Source organism: Phodopus roborovskii, unplaced genomic scaffold, assembly GCF_943737965.1.
Source record: "Phodopus roborovskii unplaced genomic scaffold, PHOROB, whole genome shotgun sequence".
Lineage (NCBI taxonomy): Eukaryota > Metazoa > Chordata > Mammalia > Rodentia > Cricetidae > Phodopus > Phodopus roborovskii.
In genome coordinates, this window is record NW_026126480.1 from 57,526,889 (window position 1) to 57,553,279 (window position 26,391).

The following is a 26,391-nucleotide window of genomic DNA, read 5'->3' on the forward strand; positions in this document are numbered from 1 at the left end:
CTGGGATTTTTGTTTTGTTTTTTGTCTCAACAATGAGAAAATTAACCAATACATAGAACTGGTACTGAGAAGCATGGCCATTGTGTGGTTGGTAGTGCTTGGGACTGGCTTGTGGGGGGAATGTGGAAGAGTTTGCAGCTAGAAACTTAAGAAGCCCTAAAATGCTGTAAATAGACTCACTGGCTTACTGCAGGGAGTTTGAAAGATCAGAAGGCTGAGAGGCTGACGGCTGGAAGGGCTGGCTCATGAGGTTTCAGAAGGGGACAAGGACTCTTTCAGGAACTAGGCTAGAGGCTGCTAGTGTGCTATTCTGGCAAAGAAGCTGCCCTTCTCCTGAGAACTTCGGTGAGGCTGAATTCAAAAGCAATGGATTGATTAATGTGTTTGGTGGAGAAAATCTCAAGGCAGAGGAGCAGCTGTCTGTGGGACAGTTCTTATCCAGATCCACACCGAAAAGAGGGGCATGGGAGGACATTACTAAAAACGTGCGGGCTCAAACAAGTAAAAAGCTGTAGCCAAAGCTCAGGCTAAAACAGAAGCTGTGACTGTGACTCTGACAGGGGCTGTGACTGTGACAGGGGCTGTGATTGTTAACAGGAGCTGTGACTGTGACAGGGGCTGTGTCTGTGACAGAGGCTGTGTTTATGAGTGTGACAGGGGCTGTGACTGTGACTCTAACAGAGGCTGTGACTGTTACTGTGACAGGGGCTGTGGCTGTGACTATGACAGGGGCTGTGTTTGTGACTGTGACAGGGGCTGTGACTGTGACTCTAACAGAGGCTGTGACTGTTACTGTGACGGGGCTGTGGTTGTGACTGTGACAGGGGCTGTGGCTGTGACTCTAACAGAGGCTGTGACTGTTACTGTGACAGGGGCTGTGGCTGTGACTGTGACAGGAGCTGTGGTTGTGACTGTGACAGGGGCTGTGGCTGTGACAGGGGCTGTGACTGTGACTCTAACAGAGGCTGTGACAGCTAAATTGAGACTGCTAATTGGGAACCTCCAGTTCCTCATTTTCACAAGAAAGGTGTCCTGAGGGCAAGGCCTCACCTATGGAAGGTTCCACCTTGTGAAGTGTAATTCGGTTTGAAAGAGAGACCCTGAGACCTGCAGAGATGGCTCGGCAGTTGAGTACTGGCTGCTCTTCCAGACGACCTGAGTTTGATTCTCAAAACCCACATGGCAGCTCATAACTACCTGAGATGTGAAAATGAAATGTAAGTTACAATGAGACATCTCCTCCTCCATCATGTTAGAGATGCCAGAATCATGGGATGCCCTCCAACACAAACAAACAAACAAGCTTGCATCTACAAGATGGAGCCAGCTCAAGACAGGCTAGGTGTGTGGGCAACGCTGCTGTAGGCACAAGGCTCCCTACGCCCAGATGATTCTACTGCAATCCCTAGGGGCTACAAATGGAGTTTTAGCTTTGGGTGTTTGCCACGCTGGGTATCGGTCCTGCTTTGGTTGCTGTGCCCATCCTTTGGGGATGTGAATGTTTACTCTGTGCCATGCCTGTGGGCTTCAGTGTTACAGGAGCTCACAGTGAAGAGGCTGACAGAGACTCCAAAGAGACTGCATACTTACACTTTTTTAAAAGACGTATTTTCTCATTTTTATTTATGTGTTTGTGCCCATGTGTGAGTGAAGGTGCCCATGGAGGCCAGAAGAGGGTGTCAGATCCCCTGGAGCTGGTGTTACAAGCAACTGTGGGCTGCCCAACATGGTTTGCTAAGATCTGAACTCTGCTAGGAACTGAACTTGGGTCTTCTGGAAGAGTAGCAATTGACCTTAACCAACTCCTACATTTACACGTGTGAACAAACAGTACTGGAACTTTTAAAGACAATAGAGACTGCTGAAGTTGGACTGACTGCAGTTGAACTGTGAGATGCCATGAGACTACATGATCAGCAGGGGAAGGTTATAGCACAAAAGTGATGTGTTTGGGTGTTAAGAGATGACACTGTGATAGTTAATATTGATTATTGACTTGACAGGCTCTAGACTCATTCCCAGAAACAAGCTTCTGGGAATGCCTGTGAGGGGTTATCTAGCTTAGGTTAACTGAGGTGGGAAGACCTACTCTAACAGCAGGCAGCATGACTCCACAACCAGGGCTCCTAGACTCAATAAAAAGGAGAAAGCAAGCCTAGCACAACATTCATCTCTATTGTCAACTGCAGAGGCAGTGACTAGCCAGCTTCCTGCTCCCGCCATCACACCTCCCCTACCATGATGGGATGCATTGCCTTTATCTCTAATAAATGCCCAATAAACCCTTCCTTCTTTAAATGGCTTCCTGTCAGGCATTTTGTGGCAGCAAGAAGAAAAATAAATGATACGTCAGACACCCGGCAAGGTCATGTAGAAGGAAGGTCCTTTCAGGTTAGGAACGAAGTGTCAGGAATAACAAGGGCCTTGCTTGTCTGTCTAGAGCTGAGGGGTGGTTTGGCAGGTGTTGTCACTCGCTGCCTCTGGGAACTCACACACAGAGCAATGAACAATGTGGCCACAGCAGACACTGGCAGGATGCTAGATGCCCACCCAAGAAGAGGGCCACATATGTCCTAGGAGCTGGGGTGGGGCCAAAGGTTCTGCTGGAAGCAGGAAGGTAAGTAGAAAGCAGCGGTGCTTCCCAGATGAGTAGAGGAAGAAGCCCCCAGGCAGGAAGGCTGGCACACTCCGGCTTCTGAGAATATGCTGACTATGCTATGGGGATAGTGGCATGGCAAAAGGGAAGGGTGGCAGACAAGACTATTGCGTATACCACAGTTTAATTAGGTGGAGAGGTCCCACCCAGCACCGAAAAGCCACGCAGTAATAATGGAGTGGTGCCGTAGAGAGAAGGCATTGGCCTCCTTATTTGTAAGAGTATGTATGACTGAGTATGCAGTGCCTCAGGAGACACTCCCTGGGCACAACGAGGCAGCCTCCAACCGCTTCTTCAGTGCTGGAGAGCCTGATGTCAGAGGGCAAACACACATGGAAAGACGGGCATGCATGAAGTATTACAAAGCAGGCCCCACAGCCAGCACCACGAGGGAGGAGCCACTGTCGAGAGTGGGCACTGGGGGTAGGAGAGCTCCCTGGGGTTTGCAAAGGGCAATATAGCCCTTTCCTGGCTGAGGACATGCACTGACTTCAGAGAACGGAGAAGCGGGCCACTTCACACTCAAATCCTCCTGAGGTTCAGTGAGACGGCTCAGAGGCTACAGGAGCTTGCTGCCAAGCCTGATAACCTGTTACATCCTCAGAGCCCACATGGTCGAAGAGCAGAACTAACTCATACAAGTAGTCCTCACACAAATGGACCACACATAAATTAAATGCATCAGTGTAAAAAGAGGTATTGGCATTCCCCCCCCACCGCCACCGCCACCACACCCCACCACAGCTAAAAGTTGAGATATGAAGCCGTTGAAAAACACTGAAAATACTGTGGGGAGAACTTCCCTAAACTGAAAAGAACACCCAGGAGAGAAACTGAATGCACAGTGCCACATAAAACAAACTAAGAACACCCTTCCCAGAAGTCAAAATATGACCAGGTGGTGGAATACCGCTCTTAATATTTCTGTGAATCGAATGCTCTTGTGTCTGGTCTGGTCGTCCACACCTGTGATAAAGGCCTTGGCAGGCATCAGCTCTACAGTCTGGGATGGAGGCTCAAGCTCCTGAGGCATAGCCGTTTGGGGCTCTGCTGAGATGTGCTGGAAGAGCGGTCACCCCAACTAGAGGCCAGGGCACGCTTCAGGTCAGCATAGTCTCTTGAACACTCCACACAGTTCAACCAGGAACCCAGGAAACACGGCGTTTCCCTTGTAAATACCTGAATGCCCAAGAGAGACTTTCCATGGACACTGTGATACTGGCCTCCATCTTCAAATGCCACTGCCAAGAGGACGGGCAGACTCCTACCACCCTCCCTCCCAAAGTCATCCAGCATTTGAGAAGTGACATGGGACAGAATCCATCAGCTACTGTGCAGCTGGTCTGCAGAGCTGATGAGCCTGGCTTTCCTTTAGGGACTTAGGACCATCTGTGAGAACAGCTAACAGCTTTACCACAGGCGTTCAGGAAGCCTTTGTCCTCACTATCAGAAAGCTTCTGGATAATAACTCTACTATCAAACACTTCTAATCAAAACTAACAAGTCATTTCCTAGAAGAGAAACAAAGACAGGTGTTGGGCAGAAAATGAAATCCTTGCCTAGCCAAAGTTCAGAACTGTGGCTGATGTTCTGTGTATCGTGGGTCAGGCAGGAATACAAATCAGAACTGAGTGGGACAGGCTCTCCCTTGTCTATGTTACAAACCTTGGATGCCAAACCCAGCTAAGAAACTCCTCCTTCTATGACCCTGTCTACTGAGGGCAAGATTGTATTCTCTCATAACTACCTATTGAGAGCTCTGCTTTGCCCAACACTGTGATTTCCCAGCACTATGTTGGGATTGAACCCAAGGCCTTGAGCATTTGAGGCAAGGTCTCTGCCACTGAACTATACCCTCAGCTTGACTTGTGTCCACCCTCAATATATTTCCAAGATAGCAACATGGACAGATTTTTTTTTTTTTTTTTGCTCTTGCTTTCTTTTTGTAAATTAAACCCTAATATAGAGGCTCTACTTTTTAAAAAAGTATAGAATAACCACCCCCTTTTAAAAAGGCACTTCTTGGTATGCAGACCAGGCTGGTCTCCAACTCATAGTAATTCCTTTATCTCAGCTTCCTGATGTCTTAAGATTAGAGGCATACACTTGACACAGTACATAGTGCATGTGCAGAGGTCAGAGACAATGTAAGGGATTTAATTCTCTCCTTCTATGATCATGTGGGTCTCAGGGATCAAACTCCAGTTGTCACGCTTGGCAGCAAGCGCCTTTACCCACTGAGCCATCTCACTAGCCCTTTATTTTGTTTTTGACAAAAGTCTCAAGTTAAGCATTTAAAATCCTCCTGCCTCCTGCCAGAATGCTGACGTTATCACCATGCCTGGTTGGGTGTGCTTTTATTAAAAGAAAATTAAGAGGCTGTGGGTGCAGAATCATAGGAGAAAGCTAAAGAGCTCAATGGTAGAACACGTGCTTAACACGGGTGAGTTTGAACCCCAGCACTCACCCAAAGAGGGAAGTTAAGATCAGCAGCACAAAAATTTCTTAAATGACATAGTGTATCATACTAGAACATATAAATGAAATGCAATACTACACAGTCGCCAGGAGGAATGAGACCAAGCCCCTTGAATTCCTGGAACAAGGTCCACATTGGAAGTAGTAAGCTGTAGAATAGAAGGCATACCTTATTTCTAGTTTTGTTTTTAAAGAAAAAGATACATGCACGTTGTGGTGGCTTGAACAGGAATGGCCCTACAGACAGGGAGTGGCACTATCAGGACATGTGGCCTTGTTGGAGGAAGTGTGTCTCTGGGGGCCGGCTTTGATGTCTCAGAAGCTCAAGTCAGTTTACTTCCTGTTGCTTACAGATTAAGATGTGGAACTCTGAGCTCCTTCTCTAGCACCACATCTGCCTGCATGCTGCCACGCTTCCTGCCACAATAATAATGGACTGAACCTCTGAACTGTAAGCCAGCCCCAGTTAAATGTTTTCCTATAAGAGTTGCCATGGTCATGATCTCTGCACAACAATAGAAGCCCTAACTAAGGCACATATTCATTTACACACAGACAATATTGAGGGCCGGAGACAGGGCCCAGACACTTCAAAGTTATCTGGCTTCTCATTAGCAGTGGTTATTATTGGGTCCATAAAACCTGAGGCCAAGAAGTGACACAGATAAGACACTGAATATACATTTCTACACTATTTCAATGTTTGTACCAAGCATGTCCTATATTTGTAATTTAAAAATGATAGTAAAATAAGTGTGGTCAAATACAAAGATGTGTCCTAGCAAAGATCTGAAGGCTTATCCTGTACTAACTGGTGACTGACCAGACCCTCCGACCACTTCCTGTCTTCTCTGAGCCTTGCTTTCTCATCTGCTGGTGAGGGCAGCTCGAATAGGCTGCCATTCTTCAGATAACGTCTCCTGTGCATGGGCTTGGCCTACTGGACCATCCTGGAGGCCTAGAATTCTGTCTTCCTGAAAAGCTTGACCCAGTTTCCTGTGGGCAGGCAGGACGGATACACTGAGCCAGTTCATGAGGCTCTGTGTCCAGTACTCTCAAGGAAAGCTACTCTGTAGAACACCTGGAGTATTCTACAGCTGGAATACCTCGGGGTGACTAGGGAAAGGTTCTGGGTAGCAGAAAGTACTGATGTCCTGGTTGAATGCTGACTCTACAGGACTCCTTCCTTCTTCCCATGATACTTCCTGACCAACACCATCCCTTCACTCATACCTCAAGGGGCTGCCACTCGCCAAGGACAAACACATGCAGGCTCTTTATGTCTGGGTCCTTATGGAAGATGTTGGGCTTGGCATGGTGCTGGAAATGGCGATGGTTCCACCAGTTGGCTGAGGCACCCTGTACGGGGAGAGGAGCATGGTGAGTCACAAAGGCCAATGGGCCCTTGATCTTGCCAGTGACCGGCCTTGCTAGGAACCAGGTCCTTGGTACCTCCAACACAAATAGCCAGCTTCTCCATCACATAGGGGGATCATGCTGAAGTCTCTGGAAATCAGATTATAGCCCTGCCACTTATGAACCCAGAGTACTGGTCAGTTTTTTAAAAAGTCAAAGTCACTTCTCCAGCTTCAGTTTCCCAGTACTGAGCAAACACACACACACACACACACACACTCAAAGCAGAATTCTCAAAAACAACCAGGACAGAAACAACTCAAGTGTCCTTCAAGCAAAAATACAATGTGATATCCATACAATGGAATGGTTTAACTAAACCATAAAAAAGAAAGGATTAAGCCAGTAAGATGGTTCAGTGATGAGCTGGGCGTTGGTGGTGCACACCTTTAATCCCAGCACTTGGGAGGCAGAGGCAGGTGGATCTCTGTGAGTTTGAGGCCAGCCTGGTCTACAGAGCGAGTTCCAGGACAGGTTCAAGGCAATACAGAGAAACCCCGTCTCAGAAAAAAAAAAGAAGGTTCAGTGACTAAAGGTGCCTACCACAAAGCCTGATGACCTGAGTTTAATCCTTGGCACTCACATGGTAGGAGGAGAGAGCCAACTCTTGAAAATTGTCCTCTGACCTCTACATATATGCTGTGGCATTCCTTTTCCCCAAATAATACATAAATAAAATTTAAAACGCTTTCTCTAGAAAAGAATGAACCACTGACACACGATATATAAGCATGGGCAAACCTAGAACCACCCCACAACGTGAAAGAAGCCAGAAACAAAACAAAACAAAACCCAGAAATCCCATGGCTCATGATGTCACTGATGTAGAGCCCAGTGGAAGAAAATTGGTCCAACCAGGGATAGGAGTGAGCAGCGATGAGGAGACAGGCTGGGATACTGGGCAGGGGGCTGGAGAGCTGTGGGATGAAGATGCTCTAAAACTATACCCTAGATGTATCATCTGTAAACATTCTTCCAGTTACTGCAAGCACTCACTTTAAATGGGCAAAGAACTCTCTGTGTGTATTATATCTCAAAACAACTATTTTATCTACGCATTTCCCATGGATCAAAGGCCTTCATGTAACACCCAAAACTACCAGAAGAAAATATAAGGAAACACTTCAAGGTGTAGGCATAAGCAGCCATTTTCTGATTATAGCAAGAATCAATTAGTGTGATGGCATTGAATTGAAAGGAGACAGTTCCCAGCGATGAGATGGATGAGACAAGCTTTGCCAGCTATTTATCTGACAGGGGAAGAATGCATAGAAAGGCTACAATGAGACACCAAGAGGATAAGTAACCCATTCAATAAGTAAACAGATAAATTTATGAGGATGTTACCCGAGAAGCAAGTATAAATAGTCAGTCTATTAAAAAAAAAATAAAAAAAAAAAATAAAACCACTCACCACCCTTAGCAACAAAGGAAATGCAAATCACCACACTGAGACTCCATCCCATCCCAGTCAAAATAGTCACCATCAAGAAAACAAACGACAAATGCTGCTGGAAATATGTGGTAGATGAGGGGGAGAAGGCCTTATTCACCGCTGGTGCGAATGTGGATTAGCCCAGCTACTATGGCAAACAGTATAAGGGTTCCTCAAAAAACAAAAACTACTACATGACCCAACTCTATCACTCTTGGGACACATATCAGACAGACTCTAAGTCAGTACATGACACTCATGTTCATCACTGAAGCCCTACTAAGAAGAGCCAACTCTCCTGGACATGGTGGTTCACACCTGTAATCCCAGCACTTGAGAGGTAGAGGCAGGAGGATCAGGAGTTCAAGGTCAGCTTCAGCTGTGCTGGAGACCAGTCTGGGCTACCTGTCACACTGATATAAACAAACAAACAAATAATAAGAGCCGAGTGATGGAATCTGCCCGGGGGGCCTGTCAATGGATGAGTGGAGACAGAAAGCACAGTATATATGCAACAGAATATGATTCGGCCACGAAGAATGAAATTATGACGGTTGCAGGACAAGGAACAGAACTGGAGGTCACATTAAGTGAAATAAGACTGACTCAAAAGACAATTGGCACACGTTTTCTCTCAGACAGGGACTCTAGATTTAAAAACAAAGACATGAAGGTAGAGGTGACACCATCTGGGAAGGAATGAGAACCGGCATGAGGGGGAAGGCGATGGGGCGGTGTGGGGGGGTGAAGGATGAAAAAGTGTTTGCACTCTTGGGTGAAAATATCCTGAGGAAATCTACTATTCTGTACAAATTGCATATGCTGAAAAAATTAATATAAGCCTGCAAAAAAGAAAAAGAAAGAAAAAACAGTTGAGACAGGAGGGGGTGGGGGTGGGAATTCCCAAGCTTTCACAGAATGCATCTCAGTTGATAGTGTTTGCCTGCCATTTGTCTCCTTCGATGAATGCTAGCTCACAGCCTAGAGGAGCCAACATTTAGATGGCATCCTGGTCCCACAATACAGGAAGCACAGAAAGGGGACCTACGTATTTTTTTTGAATGCCTCAGGCTGCAATGTCACCAGTTCTGAAAGCCTTCTTCAGGGGTATGTCACTCAACAAAGTTCCAGGTGGCCCAAGTAAGACATGGGTCTTTTCTGTCCTTTAGGAGCAGATAAAACATTGACCGGTAGCTGGCTCTGTGCTTTGGTAGGGTCTGACCACCTACAAAAAGGTCTATTTGCTCAAAATAGGCTTCTCACTCAGGGAATGTTTTGGATGCAGCCCAGCTTCTGAACCCTGACAGCATGGGTGGCAACAGCTGTGGGCTTTGCAGTGACCTCAAGTCCCTGAAGGCAGCAGGCTTCAAAACCCATCCCAGGAAAAAGCAGAATGCCAGAGTGGGAGAGCTCCCAGGTCTAACGAGTCAAGTGACACACTGGCACGTGAAGCCAAAAGGAAGAAAATTCCCGAGAGAAGCATCTGATGGAAAAGTCCCTGACACAAAGACACAGAGGAGCAAAGAATGTAACAAGTAAGCTGGAAGGAGGAACGAGGTCATGGAGATGGGGCACATACTCCCTCCCTACTCCCTCCTTGGACTTGGGGCCAGGCACCATGATATTTTGGCTGTTCATGCTGCCAGCCCTGCCTTGAGTCTCCCATTCTTCTTCACCAGGCAAAGCCTTGCTTAACCTTCATTCATCCCCCTTCCACGGCAGGTGGACCAATGTGAATTTGAGGCCAGCCTGGTCTATATGGAAATTGTAGGTCAATTTCTCCATGAGACCATGGAGAGAGAGACAGAGGCAGAGACAGACAGAGACAGAGAAAGACACAGAGAGAGAGACAGAGAGAACAAATGTGTACCACTACACCCAGTTTATATGGTGCTGGGGATGAAGCCAGGGCTTCAAGACACTCAGCAAACATTCTACCAACTGAGTGACATCCCTAGCCCCGAAAATTCCAATTTCACAAGCAAATGCTTTATAGCCCTCTGTCCTGTCCTTGTCTGTCTGATGTAAGAGCTGTGTTTCAAGCTATGAGCATTCAAGGACTCAGGGCCTTGGGGCAGAAAAAGCCCTCAAGCCCCTGCCAGAGCCTGGAAACAGGACACAGTCCATCTTTGTTCGTGGCATGGGGAGAACAGGGCTAGTTGGTAAAATGTTTCTTTCCTACACAGAGGAGGATTTTAGGCCACAGAGGACAGTGCAAAATGCAACAAAGCCCTTGTGTGAATACCCTCTTGAGGGTCTGGGAAGAGTCCAGGTTCCCAGCCCTTTGAGGCTCGGGGCCAGGTAAACTGTTAGCTGGGAACTGCTGAGCAGATCATTGCTGGCTCACTCACAATCCAATCCAATAGCAAAGCAAGGGTGGAGTGGGGTCATGGGCATAGAGCAGAGGGCTCAGGGCTCTTCTCCAGCCAAAGACAGTAGGGTAGAAGTCTAGGGACCTAGCTTTTCTGAGGAAGCAGCTATGTGCTATTGGGATGGATTGACTATGGGAGACGGTAGGGTTTGTTTGAGAGAGTATATTATGGTTTGAGTATGGCACATCTCCATGAACTTGTGGGGTGATCCCTCAGGCCCACGCCAATGGCACTATTTTAATAGACAGTAAGAACTTGAGATTGAAGAAGTAGATCAATGGATGGGGGGTGGTGACATGACGACACCTTTGAGGGTTGTGTCTGGTCCCCTTCTTCCTCATGCTTGTCTTGATTTAAGTAGCATCTGTCACGTGCTCCTACCAGCAGGGTACTCTGCCTCACCTGGGCCCAGAATTAACAGCTGAGTGACATGTCTGAAATGATAAGCCACTGAAAGAAGCCTTCCCTCTCTTATACTGTTTGTGTCTGGCATTTTGTTACAGTGCTGGCAGTTGGCAAGAAATGCTTTCCCAAGTTGAGGTAACACCTATCAGATCAGCTCAAGGCCACGGGCAGGCTTGGCTTTATAGACTTGCTTGGCTGTAACTAACTCCTCTTCCTGGGGCGTGGCCTCATCTGAGCAGAACCGACTCTGTCTCCATTTTAAACAACTTCAGTCTTTGGTTTAGTTAAGTATTAAACAGTTTGATGTTACTCGCTAAGGACTTATCTAAAATGACAGTAGAGGTGATTTACAATGGCTTTTGACTGTGTGGCAGCAAGCCATAGATCACTAAACAACCAACGCCTTACATTGCCTTTGCTGCTAAACTGCGGGTTTGGTGGACTAAGGGAATTACTTTTTAGCTTGGGATATTTCCCATTTACAGAGAATTAATCTAATGGGGTGGGTGATCACCCAGACTGTTGATAGACCCCTCCATCTTCTAGTCCCTCATCTTCAATGTGCATGCACATGTGGCAACATGTTTGAGGGAAGGCTGTACATGTGTATACGCGCGTGCGTGCGCACACACGCGCACACACACACAAAGAGGTTAGGAAGTTTTAGGTGGCATCCTCAAGAACCCTGTTCACCTCCTTTGAGACAGAGCCTCACACTGGCTTGGAGTTCAGCAAGTAGTTCACACTGCTTGGCCAGTGAGCCCTGGGAATCCTGTCTCTGCCTCCCCAGCGCTGGGCTTACAAGCATGTGACACCACAACCAGCATTTTTACATGTGTTCTGGGTATTAAACTCAGGTCTTCCCAAGTGATTTACTTACTAAGCAATCACCCTTAACCCCAAAAACTTACCTTTAAGTGGCCAATGACAAACTTGTGGACAATGTGGTTCCATCTGGATTTCTTGTAGACAGAAAGGTGGCCATAATCATGCTGCAACCATCCAGCTTGGGCCTGGGGAAAGAGGGTTGTGAATGACATGGCAGCATCAGCAAATAGCCACAAGGGATCTGAGGGATGGGAACGTTCAGATCATGACCAAGGGTGTCAGGCCTCACCTGAGAGGTAGCAAGGACAAAGGCAGTGATGAGGGTTGGAATCCAGCCATTGCCGAAGTACGAGAGGATGAACCAGGCGATGCTCTCCATGACAATGATGTGGGCCAGGAGGAAGAAGAAAAACAGGTGGTTGGTTTGGAACAGGTTCATGTCCTCGGCAGTCTTCTTCAGGGCCCGGAAGTCCTCAGTGATCTGAGACTGTTGAGCAAGGACACAAAAGGGAGTCAGCCACTGCACCCTCCATGGGAACATGTGTTCAAGCACAGTACACGCTATAGTCGTGGTAAGCCCTCGAACCCCGTGTGAACCCAGCCACCAGATGCAGCAATGGCCACCGTTATTGCAGACATGTCACAGCTGGATGAGAGGCAAAAGAAAAGTTGGATTCAGAAGCTTGTATTTTTTAAATTTTACTAAGTGAACTAAGTCAGTCTCAGAAAGACAAATGTTTTGTGTTTTCTCAGTTCTGTAGTGGATTCTATACTTCATAAATACACGGAACTAGAAATGAAGCTGTATAGGAACAAGAGGGACTAACAGGGTTGGAGAAGTGGCTCAGTAGTTAAGAGCACTGGCTGCTGCTCTTCCATAGGACCAGGATTCGATTCCCAGCATCCAGTTGCTGGCTCTCAGCTGTCTGTAACTCTAGTCCCAGGGACATCCCACACCCTCTTCTGGCCTCCAAGAATACTGCATGCATATGACACACAGACATACCACCGGCAGAACATTCAAAACACATAAAATAAAAATAAAGGTTAAAATAATTAAGGACCTAAAGGAGGTAGAAGGAGGAATTAGAAGGGGAATGGGAGGATATGGGACAATATGCTCCAAGTACACTGTATATGTGTGTGAAAATGGCCACCTATAACTGTGTGTAATAATAATAACAATAATTAATAATAAGCAGCTTGTATCTCCAAACCAATAATGCAGAAGCATTATTCACAACAGACCAAAAATAGAAACTGGAGCTGGAGAAATGGCTCAATGGTTAAGAGGACTGAAGTTCTGTTCCCAGAACCCATGTAGGGCCACTCAAGCTGCCTGTATTACAGCTCCAGGAAATCTGATGTCCTCTTTGGGTCTCCATAGGCACCCACGTGTACATGCATGTGCACACACACACACACACACACACGCACACACACACACACACACACATACACACTTTTTTTTTTTAAGTAGAAAAAATCCAAATATCTGGTGAGGATGAGGAGCTAAGTTCTAGGTAAATCTAGCCTCTTGGCATGGAATGCGATGTTGTCATCTACAAAGTCCATACTTGAGAACTTTTTTTAATTCAAGTTACAACACACACACCCACACACAACCCCCCCCCACACACACACATACACACACATGCACACACTTGTTTTAAGTAAGTTTACAATTTTGTGTTAGGCTGCAGTTTGAGTATACCCGATTGTGTTCTGCACATAGACTGCTCAACCTTAAAAAACAAAGGAAAATTTGGCATACTGCTACTATGTGTCCTATAATGAATGAAGTTCATGCTAACTGAAAAAGGCCAGTTATAAAAGAACAAATGCTTGTGTGGAGACATCAGAAAGAAGCAATCAATATGCACTAGTTACCAGGGGGAAAGTAGTCTGAGCTACATGAGACCCTATATCAAAACAACAAAGAAAACAAAAACAAAGAAAATATATACTGATATAATTTTGTAAAGGGCAAACAGCATGATTCCACTTATGAGGTGCCTAGAGGAGTCAAATGCTTTACAGACAATGGAATGTTTTTTTGGCTGTGAGTGAAGGGAGAGAGGAGCTGTTGTTAAGGTCACAGAATACCAGTTGAAGGTGGTGTAAACGTTGTACAACTGGACGATGAAGATAGTTTTGTAATAGTGCAATTGCTTGACATGCCAATGACCTCTATGCCTCAGAAGAGAGCACTTGCATCTTTCACTACCTGATTTTATGCAAGTGCAGGATGGGGGTCCTGTTCATTAACACTAAGAATGCCAGAGAAGCCACAGTGAGTGTTGAGTATGGGGGCCCAAGAGGGAGAGAGTCCTCTATGGAGGACCAACCAAGAATCCAGGCCAGGAAAGAGCCTGTGTCCGGTCCTCCTTTGCTGGGACTCTGAGGTAGGGGCTAGTGAAAAATTACTCCAGCCCAGACAGGGAGCAAGAGAGGCCAGTCTGGTCTGGTTTCCCTCAGGAAACTTCTCTCCCTAGACAGCAGTCAGAGGTGCCATCTCCCCAGACAGGCAGGGGTGATGGTGGCCCACCCTCTCCTTCTGGCACAAAAGCCACACACAGTATGCCTGTAAATGTGAAAGTGTCTGAGCTCCTAGACCATGGTGTGCCTCTGAGGACCTAAACAAGCCCACCCTATAAGATGCCAGGCCAGCAGGCTCAGGGCACAGGGATGGGGACCTGCTTAGGGCCAGGAAAAGCATGGGCTCCAGGAGATGGGTGACTCTAGTAGGGAAAGGTAACGATAGAAGGGAGGGACAATCGAGGGTTGGAGAAACTCTAAAACATGCTGTTCTGCACAGCTCCATCATGTATGCCAGGTCTGGTCTATAAGCCAGGTCTGGTCCACCACTGAGCCATCAGCTGGTGAGACCTGGGGAGTGATTTTTACACACTGCTCTTTAAAGGGCAGCACTCAGTAGGGTGTCTGACTCAGTAACAAATGAGTGAGTGAGTCATTCCAAACACCCACACTTTTCATTCCCGGATACTGTCTCACTGTTTCTGCCCTTTCTTAGATAGTCGTGTACCAGACCAACATCCGGCAGCTTTGAGTAAAGAAGGGGAGGGCAAAGAGTCCAGTTGGATGAGGGGGGAAGCCATTAGTTATTATCCAGCCGGAGGGTCCCAGGGGACATCTGAGGTCGTCCTCCTGGTCAGGTTCAAGGCCTCTCCTGCTACAGCCTGACAGTGGGGTCCTGGAGAGAAAGTACTCTCTCCCCTCCTGTCCACTCAGCCTCAACCCACTTCCCTCAGGTGCACAGTCCCACTCACGCTCTTGCCCCGGTCCAGGCTGGGCTCTTCTGGGGCCAGCTCACCAATCAGCAGAGGCTTCAAGAACTTGCCCACGAAGTCAAGGTCCAGGTGGAAGGCACGGAAGGCATCCTGGGAAGTAGAGAAGCAGGCGGTAAAGCTGGGCCTCAGCCCTCCGCTGGCTCCTCCCACTCTGGGAAAGTCTCTGTTCACACAGCAAGTGGGGCTTCCCACCACCCAGTGTCAAGAGCTCATTCCAGACACATTCCCCAGGACACTTTGCCATTGTAGGACTCCAGCAGCAAACAGTAACCATCCTGAGCTTCTGCACTGGCGCCAGGCCTGCTGAGCTGGTCAAGGGTCTGTGGACAGACAGGTCTCCCTGGAGGTGTAGCAGGTAGGCACAGGACTCATGGAAGACAGCCCTGGCCTGCTCCTGAGCTGAGTGTCTTTCGAAGTGCACAAACCACACCACCCATCACTCCATAGACCTCCTCATCCACATGGCCACAATTATCAGTGAAGAGATAAGACCTGAGGTAGGGGTTTAACTCCGTGGTAAAAATGCTTGCCCAGAATGTGTGAGGCACTCAGCTCGACCCCTAACATTAAGAAAATGACTACAGCATGGAAAATGTGCTTAGATGACATTAAACAACAACAGGAGAAAGAAATAACCTAGAACTATGTAAAATAATTTCCAAAAGCCCTGCCATGGAGTGGGGGTGGGGGTGGTATCTAAACTATTGCTACAGACATGGGTTATGTCTTGTTTTATTTCCATGAGTTTGCAAACTTCCTCTAACGTTACTATCACGTTCTACACTTTAACCTTTCTTGTTCTAAAGATCAAGTGAAAAAGTGCTTAATTCTGGCAATGTTAGTAAATACCCAGAAGAATAAAGGAGAAAAATAATCATCATGTGGGCAGTAGTTCTGCCAGCTTCTTCTACACAGCACACACATGACAAAAATTATCTCTACAAAATCAAACATCCCTCCCAGGGCGTGGAACCAGAGGCTCCAGTTTCACGTTTATCCTGCCTCCCACCACTCATTGAGTTGAGGCACTGCAGGATTGAGTTGAACAAGCCAGATGGTACCAGGAAAAACAACCAGAAAAACCAACGTAGTGAGGTGGGGAGATGTAAGTGTGGGGACAGTGGTCTAAATGGAGACACACAGGCCACAAACGTTCACTCAAAAGGCTCCTGGCTGGAGGGAAAACAGGTTACACAACACTCTTGGGAGGTAGATGTGAAATTTAAAACAGGCATTGGATTTTTGATCCAGCAGGGATTATTAATTTTGTAAAGCAGAGTTTCATGTCACCCAGGCTGGCCCATAAGCTCATATGTAGGCAAAGATGACCCTGATCTTGCTGCTTTAATCTCCAAGTGTTGGGACTACAGGCTACAGGCGTGTGCCACCATGCCTGGTTTATGCAATGCTTGGGACTGAATCCAGGAGCATGCTAGACAAACACTCTACCAGATGAAGCACAGCTCCAGCTTCTGATTGTTTTTGTGGCTGTGATAAAGGTATTATGATTATCACTTATGCTTGGAAGAAGATGCTGAAGCTTTTAGAGCTATCACGTGATGCTGCAATTCTTTGATGTTTTACTTTTTAAAAAAGTTTAGATATTTTTATTATATATATATATGTATGAGTATTTGGCCTGTATATATGTATGTATATCATGTGTGTGTCAGAAGAGAGCGTTGGATACCTTGAAACTGGAGTTACAGATGGTTGTGAGCCACCATGCGGTTGCTAGGAATTGAACTCAGAGCCTCTGGAAGAGCAGACAGTGCTCTTAACCACTAAGCCACCTCTCCAGCCTGTTTTACTTGATTTGTTTTTAACATTTATGTATTTATGTGTACACCCAGCAGATGTGGAAGTCAGAGGACAATGTTTGGATTGCCCATTCTCTCCTTCTGCTGTATGGGTAGTAGGGACTGAACTCCAAAGTCATCAGTTTGGCAGCATTGGCAGCAAGTGCCCAATCAGATGACTCACTTGCCCACCCTGCTTTGCTCTTTTTGAGACAATATATCATGTAGCACAAACTGGCCTCAAATTTGTTATGTAGCCAAGATTGGCCTAGAATCCTCGATCCTCTCGCCCTACCTTCAGAGTGCTGGGATTAAAGGTATGCACCACCACACCTGATTTTGATACAACTTAATTTCAAAAGAAAATTGTCTATATATTAGGACAAAGCAAATGTGATCAAACATTACTATTAGTAATTCCTGGTTCAGAAAAGACAGAGTTTCTTTATCTTTCAATCTCTACATTTAGAAAGAGGGTGATGTCTGTAATCCCAGCAAGGCCATTATGTGAACCTGCAAAGTAACATTTTATACAAGAGAACAATGGGCAGAGTTTAAAAACAAATAAACAAGATAAATAAACCTCCCCTAGCTGAATGGAAAGGGCAAGATTAAAACAAGGGACCAGATCAACCCCAAGGTTCTTATCAGAGAGAGAAACCAGCTGTCAATGAGCTTCAGGCACAGTGAGGAGGGTAGCCAGTTCTGCTAGCTCCAGGCTCAAGGCTTCTCTACAAAATTCCAAAACCAACCAACCAACCAAACAAACAAACAAAACAAAACTAGCACAACTCTGAGAAGAAAGACCAGGGAGAGTTGCCAAAGGCAAGGTCCCCTTCCTATAGACAGGAAAGTAAGATTTCTTTCCACTTGCTGAAAGGTGTTAAGGTAAAGTTTGGTAGCTAGCAGGTGTCTTCATTCACCTAAGCTCTTCCTGTGCACACAAACCACCCCCTCCATCCAGGATGCTTCCAGGTATGAGGCCAAATAACCCTATCTTAACCTTAGTTACTCCTTAGCCATTTGCACAGGGCTCTGGGACAATCTCAGCTCTCTGAAATCAGGTGAGGGACACAGCCACATGCCAGGGCCTTTCAGAGCCTCAAAGCTCCCAGGCAGTGAGGTCTTGAATACTCAGGAGCAGAGCAGAAATGCCTCTTTCCCTGATGCCTCTAATACACTCAGAAAAAAATGAGTGGAGTGTTCCATGGGACCAGAATACTGTTCTGGCCAGCATAGCAGCTTCCAGAACAGACTCAAGTTTCTTCCCACACCTGTGCTGGAGCTATAGCACCTGCTTCAGTGTTACCTGCCAGAAACTTTTCTCAGTCCTCCCCAGCTTTAGGCTTCTCGGTTTCCTCTTCTTCATACTCCCATCAGGACCACTAACTGGGGGGCTGGGGAGATAGGCGGCTCAGTGGATTAAGTGTTTGGCATGCAAGTATGGACTGGTGTAGGAATCCCCAGCACTCACATAAAATCCAACCTGCCTGTAATACCAGTGCCCAGGAGATGGAGACAGGAGATCCCCAGAGCAAGTGCAACATCCTGCTTCAGTAAATAAAGTGGCAATAGCAAAAGGTACCTGATATCAACTCTGGCCTCCACAAGCGCACACACTCGGGCACACACACCACATGCATATTTAAACTGTAGATATAGCTCAGCTGGGACAGTGATTGCCTAGTGTGCACAAAGCCCTGGGTTCAAGCGGCAGCATGGTACAAACCAGGTGTGGAAGCTGAGACAGGAGGGTCAGAAGTTTAAGCTGTTCTCAGCTACTAGGTGAATTTGAAGTCAGCCTGAAATACATGAAACCCCGTCTCAAAAAACAAACACACAAAACTGTGGCATGATTATGTAAAGCCTGTCACCTAGGGGTGAAAGGACCTCCTCTAGCCTGCTGTGACCATTCCCACAACTGCTTCACAAGGAAGGCTTGAAGAACCCCAGGGCCCAGTGGCTGTGAACCTCTATTCTAGTATATGCTCCCATCCTGTAGCCCAGTGTAGACTCTGCTCTCTGTCTTCTTTATACAACCTAGCTGATACTTCTGGAACATGGGAACTTTTTTTCATCATTTTTAGGCACACACACTCTGGGGTGGGTCTAGTTGTCATTTCATAGGCTAGGAGTTGTGCCACATGAGTGGCCTGAGTCATCAGCCACTATTTACCCAGCTCTGGGAGGTAGGTCATTTGTTGTTGCCTTTTGTTTGTGCAGTACTAGAAATGAAGCCTGGGGCTTTGCACATGCTAAACAAGCAATAACCACTGAGTAACAGCCTAGCCTTTCGGGGCCCTGCTTTATTGATGAGAAGAGAATGAGGTTGGTGACCTCACTTGTCCATAGTCACACTCAGGAGTTGGCTGGGCAGAGCCTGGGCTAGATGGCTGATTTCTCTGCTGTGAGGAAAAGGCCTCCCTTGAATGTGCTTTCTCTTCTTTAGGAACTGATCACTTCAGATAGCCCCGCTTCAAGGGGCCAGAGATGTGCCTTGAACACGGCGGTTCCCAACAGCTGTCTGGTTACAGGACAGTCAGGTTGCAGAGTGGGCCACAGTGTAAGGCAAGGCCAGGCCAACCCAAATGATAGTTCTGGAACCAGAGTTCGAAGCAGGCTCTCCTTCTCTGACAGGGAGAGAAGGAAGCCAAGACTTTCTAGGAAGCAAGCCAAGACTCAGGGATGGTGGAAGGAGTAGCACACAGGTGGAGGAGAACTCAGCAGGCACCTGGGGGGGGGGCGGTCCCCAGATCCTTAAGTACTGCACTTGCTGCCGTCTGCTAGACCTTAGGCAGCCATCCAGCTGCCTCCTCTAGGCACAGCTTCCTTGCTTCTGCCACCTCTGGACAGAACTCACTGTTCCTGTCCTTGCACTGACCTCAAGGCCCAAAACCCTGTTTCTGACCATGCCCAGACTCTTCTGCACAGCACAGCTAGGATAAAGTAACTTTCCATACCCATGAAGTTAGCAGGGGATTTGAGAAGTCCAGGCTCAGTAAGTGAGGGCACACAGCGTGTCATGCAGTAGTTCAGGGTTCCTAGATGCCTGCTCAAAGCAGACGGAGAAGCGGGGGGGGGGGGGGGGGGGGGAACCTTTGGAATTCACAGGTAGAGATTTAAAAAGATGTCAGACACCAGGGATACGAGTTTCTGACTTCCTTCTTGTCCTCTCCAAGAAGAGGCTGACTAGGTAGGCAGCATTCAGGGGCCCATGAGCCAGCCCCTTGGTAAGAGAATATCTGCTAACACAGGGTGTGTGGACTTCCCTGGCTGCACAGGAAGTAAGTCCCCACAGAGGCAGATGGAGCATGAAGATGTGATGCCATTTCCCTGTTTTCCCCTTTCATGGATATGTGCATGTGCCCATGTGTGCATACATGTGGAGGCTCAAGGTTAATGCTGAGAACCATCCTCAACTGCTCCTCCACTTTATTCTCCAAGGCAGGGCTTGGGAAGCAAACTTGGAGCTCACTGGTATGGTTTGCCTCACTACCAGATTTCTCTGGGGGTCCCATTCCTCTGCATTCAGAGGCTAGGATTGGCTACCACCACCACCTGGTGTTTACATGGGTTCCAGGATCCGAGCTTCATTCTTACTGTTGGGCAGTAAGCATTTTATATTAAATATTAAGTCATCTCCCCAGCCCAATTCCATTTGTATTTTATTAGAACCACTATAAGGGGATGCTGGGGCTGGATATAGGGTCTTCCTCCCACCAAACTGCCTTCCAGGCCTAGAAACTCCCAGCTCAGGTCTTTTTTGATACCCTGACCCTCCTACCCTGTCAGGGGCACAATTCCATTTTTTCAACTGCTGCTTTTTTACAAGAACAATATAAGAGAGGGTGAAAGACAAAACTCACCTCTGGTCCCCTTTGCCTTCCTTTGACTCTAAGAGGTAAGTAAGCAAGGCAGATGGGCCAAAAAGCATAGACAAAACAAGGTAGGCTGTGGGAGAGGTGAATATCTAGAGCTGGAGGATCCAAGTTCAAGCCCCAGTCGGGAAAAAAAGAAAAAGAAGGAGGGACACAGTCCAGTGGATGAAGGCCACTGCCTGTGAATTATTCATCTTTTTGCTGAGGCCCTGCTCAGAGCCATGGAGACGATCAATGAATGTTTGATGAGCTCTTGCTGAAGGTGAAAATTCACAAGTGGGATTCATTTTGCACTGACCAGATTCCCAAGAAATGCGCAAACACTGGCTGGGGGGGGGAGGTGAGCAAAACCAAGACAGGAGAAGCTCTGGGGGACCAGCAGGAAATTACTAAAGATGCAGGAAGAGGAGTGGGGAGGGGAGCGAGAGGAAGGTGAGGCTGGAGGGCTTGGTGCCAGCAGCTAGGGCTGAACACCTGACAGCTAGGGCTGAACACCTGACAGCTAGGGCTGAACACCTGAGCAGGGTTTCTGAGCCTCGGGACAGGACAACGGCAGGGCTGATCTGAGGATTAAATGAGATAGCATATACTAATGGGCTTATGAGCTGCAAAACTTACACTGTTTTTAGGGGCAGAATCTCTCTATGGTACCCAAGCAGGTCTCAAAACTTGGGTTCAAGTGATCCTCTTACTTCAGCCTTCTGAGTAGCTGGGGCTCTGGGCGCACGCTACTAAGTGACTTTTTTTTCAATCTTTTTCTTTATTTCATGTTTGTTGGTGTCTTGCCTGCATGTATATATTTCTCGGTGAGGTGTCAGAAGCCCTGAAACTGGAGTTACATACAGGTATGAGCAGCCATGTGGGTGCTGGGAATTGAACTCCAGACCTCTGGAAGAGCAGTCAGTAAGTACTCTTTACCATGAGTCATCTCTCCAGCCCTAATCTAAAAGACTTTTACTAATACAAGTAAGGCCAGGGTCTTACAGGATTACAGAAGGACCAAGTGACAACTGCTCTGTCCTAGGAAAGAAGTGAGCACTCTGAGGTGTTTTCTTCAAAAACAGAAAATTCTCCACTGAATACCTAGATTGTCCTCAAAACGGCTTCCTCGATCCGGGCCTCCCCTTCCAACCTCTTGTCAAGACGTCACAGATATCCCTGGACAGGCAACAATGAAAGTGGTCGAGGGATTCAGCCTCTATCTGCTCATCAGTCTCTCCCCAAACCTCAGTGCATCCTCCATCACTCCCCTCAAGCTCTGAAAAGAAAGCAAGGCCACTAAGGAGCAAAGCTACTTGCAAAACAACCTGGAGAGCGATTCCTGTTCTTGAAGTTCCCTTTGAAGATCTCCTTGTTGCCCAAGACCTTTTTCCAAACTGGTCTTAGACAGTATAAAAAGGAAAATACCACTGCTCTCCAACTTTATCTCCAGGGAGTGTGTTTTGTGCCCCAAAAAGTCTTATTTGGGAAGACTTTGGTATTGTGGCATCAAATGAGTTTGCTTCGAACTATTTAGCTTTCGTCTCCATTTCTCAAGTACTTTACATTCTAGTTGTCGCATTCATCTTGCTTCCTAATAACTTTCCATTATGTCTCTCTGGTACTCACTGGGGTGGGGGTGAGGATGGGGGAGTGTCTCCACCTGGTGACACCATGTAAGGGGTCATACCCAGTGATCATATCTACAGCCTATATTGAGTCCCACCTTACCTTTCCTATCATGGGTTGATTAACATCCCAGGCACCAGACTCAACAATCAATGAAAATGACATCGAAAACAATGAGGTCAGCAGCGAAAAGCATGTCAGGCTTTTAGCATGCAGGAGCTTTTAGCCATTCAGGTATTGATGGCTTTGCTCTAAGCACAGTGGAAACACTGAGAATGAAATACTGAGTTTTTAAGCAAACTACAAAGTTCAAGGCTGTTGTCTGATTAAGCCTCCACATGAGAAAACCTATTTCTCTCACGAGAGAGAATAAGCAAATCTATCACATTTATCATTTTACTTTTTAGGAAATGTTTTGATGAGACCCTGGAAAGGGAAGGAGCCTTTTATGATTCACCTACAGAGTCATGCACAGGCTGTGGTGCTGGGACATCTTCTCACTGGGAAACCAAGGTCCTCTCTGGTTGTGGAAAGGTCCAAACTAGGGCACTCAAGGAGTATGAAAAGCTTACACCCACCTAAGGTGTGATTAGCACCACCAGTCCCATGGGCTTAAGCAGGGTCCACAAGCAAGGAAAACATGCTTTAGGCAGTATGAATAAGGCCAGTTCTCTCCTCAGTCTTGAGTAACAGTATATCCTGTTGATCAAAGCCTCCAGTCCATTGATTAGTTTAGAGTATGGCTACCTAGGCTGATCTCAAAGAGAAGAAAAGAGGTGGAAGTTACAAATTGAAACTAACAAACTTGCACAACCAAAGCCTACAAACAGGTCAGTGCCCTGGACTTTCAGGTGGAATGCGATCTGAGTTCATCCCTCTTCTCGCCTCTTCACATTCATCTTTCCCACGTTCTCTCCAGCCTCGATCTTTCCTCTGCCTTCAGCTCACCACCACCGCCAAAAAGGTCCGGTCTTCCTACTTGACTTTGCTTTTCCTCTTACCCACCTGACCACACAATCCTTTACGGTTGGGGGTGGGGCCAGGCATAGTGTGGGGTTCTATGCAATTGCTGAGCTACACATTTGGTGGGCATAAGGGCAACCTTGGTTCCAGAGAGGTACCCGAGATTCCAACAACCTCCAGGAGTGCAAGAAAAAAGGGCGATCCTGGCAGGATTTAAAAACAGAGGGCTATTGAAATGAATGTCCGGGAGTAACCCCAGAGGCAGATGGACCTGTTGCCAAGCCAGTCTTGGTGCTAACCAAATTCACCTTCTAGATCCCCTTCTGGACCTGGACTTTGCAAAAGCCAACCTTTTGCCTTCCATCAATTCCCCACCAGGGTTTCCCAGAAGGCTGGCACTTGGATTGAGTCGGGATAATCCTCGGGAGCGTGGGAACCTGAGCTATTGGGCAGTCTCTGTCGGGCAGCCATTGTGGACCTTCTCAGACAGGAGTCCAAGCAGGAGCGAGTCCTGGCCAGGAACCAGGTTTCCTTCTCCACCCCCCTGGTCTGGCAGGAGAGTCCCACATATGGCTGCCCGCTCTCAGACTCCTTTCCCGGCGCCCAAGGGTGGCCATCTTCCACATGGGGAGCGCCAAAGCTCGAAGGCCAGAGCGCCCCCTTGGGAGAGTCCCTGGCTCCGGCTGGACCCGCGCGCAGTGTGCGCTGTAGACATGCACCAGGCACAGTTTGCCACTGATGGGACTTCCACAGAGGTGCTAAGGCTGGGGGTCCAAAAGGCTCGGCCCAAGTCTGCCCAGCTGGCCCAGGGAAGGACGATTCCGGGCGCGAGATGAGAACAGTAGGTACACTTTTTTTCCCTCCTGGACGTCCTGCGCTCCATTCAGAACTGGAGATCTGTTTGGCGCCCAAGGACCCCGAGTTCCTGACACCGGCCTGCAGCAGACAAGGATGGCTGACACCCCCAGACCCTTACCGTAGCATCTTCTCCTGAATAGTGTCCGATGACCCGGTGGCCCCCCGGGTGCCGCTTGGACCATTTGGTGACGTTATAGACCTTGCGGTCGATGACGAGCCACCGATCGGTGCGCAGGTTGTGCTTCTGAATCTCCTCCCAGCGGAAGGTAGGCATCGGAACCTGGAGCTCCGTGCTCCCCTCACCCTGGTTACCTCCCTTCCCCATGCTGCCTGTCCACCCGGATGCCCCGTGCGCTACAGCCTCCGGGCGCCAGCGGCTCACAGCACAGACGGTCCCTCTCCCGGCCGCAGTGTGCGGTCGGCGCCCTCCTCGCTTTCGGCTTTTGTCTTCTACTCCTCCTCCCACCGCGCCTCCTCCCCTCGCCTTCGCTCCTCCTCGCCTTTACTGGCTAGCCAGTATCCCTGCTTTCCCTCTGGAGTACCCCTAGCTTCCCAGTGCCCCCAAGCGGTTCCTTTCCTCCGCCCCACCCTCGGTCCGCCTGCTGTGGACTTTTGCCTTTAGTGAAAACTCCAGGGTAGCTCAGAGCCTCGACGCCTCCTCCCCCCACCCCTCATACTTCCCCCCCACCCCTCCTCCCCGCGCCGGGCTCCGCATCCTCCCGAGTTCCCCGCCACCCGGGTTTCCACAGTGATCAGCAGAGCGCCTGAACCAATCAGGGCTCGTCGCCCCGCCTGCCATTGGCCCAGGAGGATCTTTCGAAGGCCAGCGGGCTGGAGCGGCGGGTCCCAGGCTCCCCCTCCCCCGCGCCCGCCCGCACGAAGTCAAGCCCTGCTGGGAGGCGGGCGACGTGTCCGATCTCCTCCCTTCGCTGGCTGGAGAGGGGGAAGCCGAGTAATCTTAGAGGAGCTGGGAGGGCGAGCGGGGGCGGAGGCTGGGCTTTTCTGTGCGCGCTTCTAAGCGCGAGCGCGCACAGCCCGCGCTCCGGGGATTTGCACCTGATACAGCACAAAGGAGGCGGAACCGCTGTAGTGAGCAGCGCACGGCTTCCCGCTAGACTGTTAGGTGAAATCCATCTCTGGCAAACTGGAACTGAGACTCCGGTATCTTACATTGTCTGCGCGATCCACGTTGTTACTCTCCTGCAACCTCCCTAAAGAAAGGAACCAGGAGAGGGGTCTCTGTTTAGGGCTCTGAATCCTTTCATTAGATCATCTTGGAAAAGAACCATAGAATCTCTGCTGTTTTCCTTGTGCTAACTACTGCGGGGGTGACCACTGGGGAGGATGCTAGGATGAACTGGAGACAGTTCTTGCCTTGAACTGAGCACACAACTTGGTGAGGAAACATGGAAGCAATAAAAGCCCAACTATAGGAAATAAAGACTGATACCAAAGGATTAGGGAGAGGGGCTCTGGTCACTAAAGTCTCATTCTATGATATTGTTATAGCTAACTTCAAAATGAAGAGCCAGAGGTTACGAGAGGTAAAATGGTCAAGACACACACGGTTAGCCAGAGGCCCTGCTTGGCCTCTTCCGCGGCCCTTTCCAGACTTGGGGCTCTCTAGCTTCTCATGATATTGGTGAAAAGGGAATACTGGTGCAGGGGGTGAATGCCATTCCCACAGTCCCTTCCATGGCATCCTCATCTCTGGTGCTGGCATCCTTCAGAAGCATCCTGTCTTCCCTCCACCAACTCCAGACTTAAGGAGAGTGAGCTTCTTTGCCTTAGAGGAGGGAAAACAGATATCCAAACAAAAAAGGCTTGCCCAAAAGATAAGAAAGAATGAAGTAGGTGTGGTGGCCTTGTCCATAATGCCAACAGTCAGAAGCCTGAGGCAAGATACTTCCATGAGTTCAAGGTTGACCAGGGCTGCAAAGCAAGATCTTAATAAGGAACAAGACTGGCTTTTATACATGTCAAAAATTTAATGTAATAGAGTCAAGAAAGCTGATTTTCCCCCCAAAAGATGGATTACCACAATACACAGATTATTTTTAATGAAAATGTTTAAGATTTGTAAAGCTCAGCAGGATGGATGACAGTTGGAAGGGAGCCCCAATAATGTCTCACAGCAGAATTTTTGAAGACTGGGGAAAGGACAAATGAGAGGGCCCCAAGAATGAGCCACAGTATGCTACAAATGAAGACAGGAATAAATGAACTGCTTGGGCAGGGCTGACAATGGCCAAGGGCTGAAGGCTTCACAGCGGAAACTGTGGAGAGTGTTAGAAATTCCCCAAAGGTGTGCTCTGATCAGATTTGTGGTATGCAAAGAGAATTTCAGGTCGCTGGAAGAATATTCATCTAACTGCTCTAGTACC

The 26,391-nt window shown here is 48.0% G+C and overlaps 1 protein-coding gene across 1 annotated transcript in view; it reads right to left on the minus strand.

The window, feature by feature from the left end:
• Positions 1 to 24,628, minus strand: part of Fads2 (fatty acid desaturase 2) — a 36,931-nt gene extending 12,303 nt beyond the window's left edge. Inside the window, exons 1-5 of the mRNA XM_051193924.1 lie at positions 24,126 to 24,628; positions 14,881 to 14,991; positions 11,880 to 12,077; positions 11,674 to 11,775; positions 6,368 to 6,493 (exon numbers count right to left, since the gene is read on the minus strand). Of these exons, the coding sequence (XP_051049881.1) occupies positions 6,368 to 6,493; positions 11,674 to 11,775; positions 11,880 to 12,077; positions 14,881 to 14,991; positions 24,126 to 24,332 (744 nt within the window). The 5' untranslated portion in view covers positions 24,333 to 24,628. The remainder of the gene's footprint in view (positions 1 to 6,367; positions 6,494 to 11,673; positions 11,776 to 11,879; positions 12,078 to 14,880; positions 14,992 to 24,125) is intronic.
• Between the last annotated feature and the right edge of the window lie 1,763 nt (positions 24,629 to 26,391).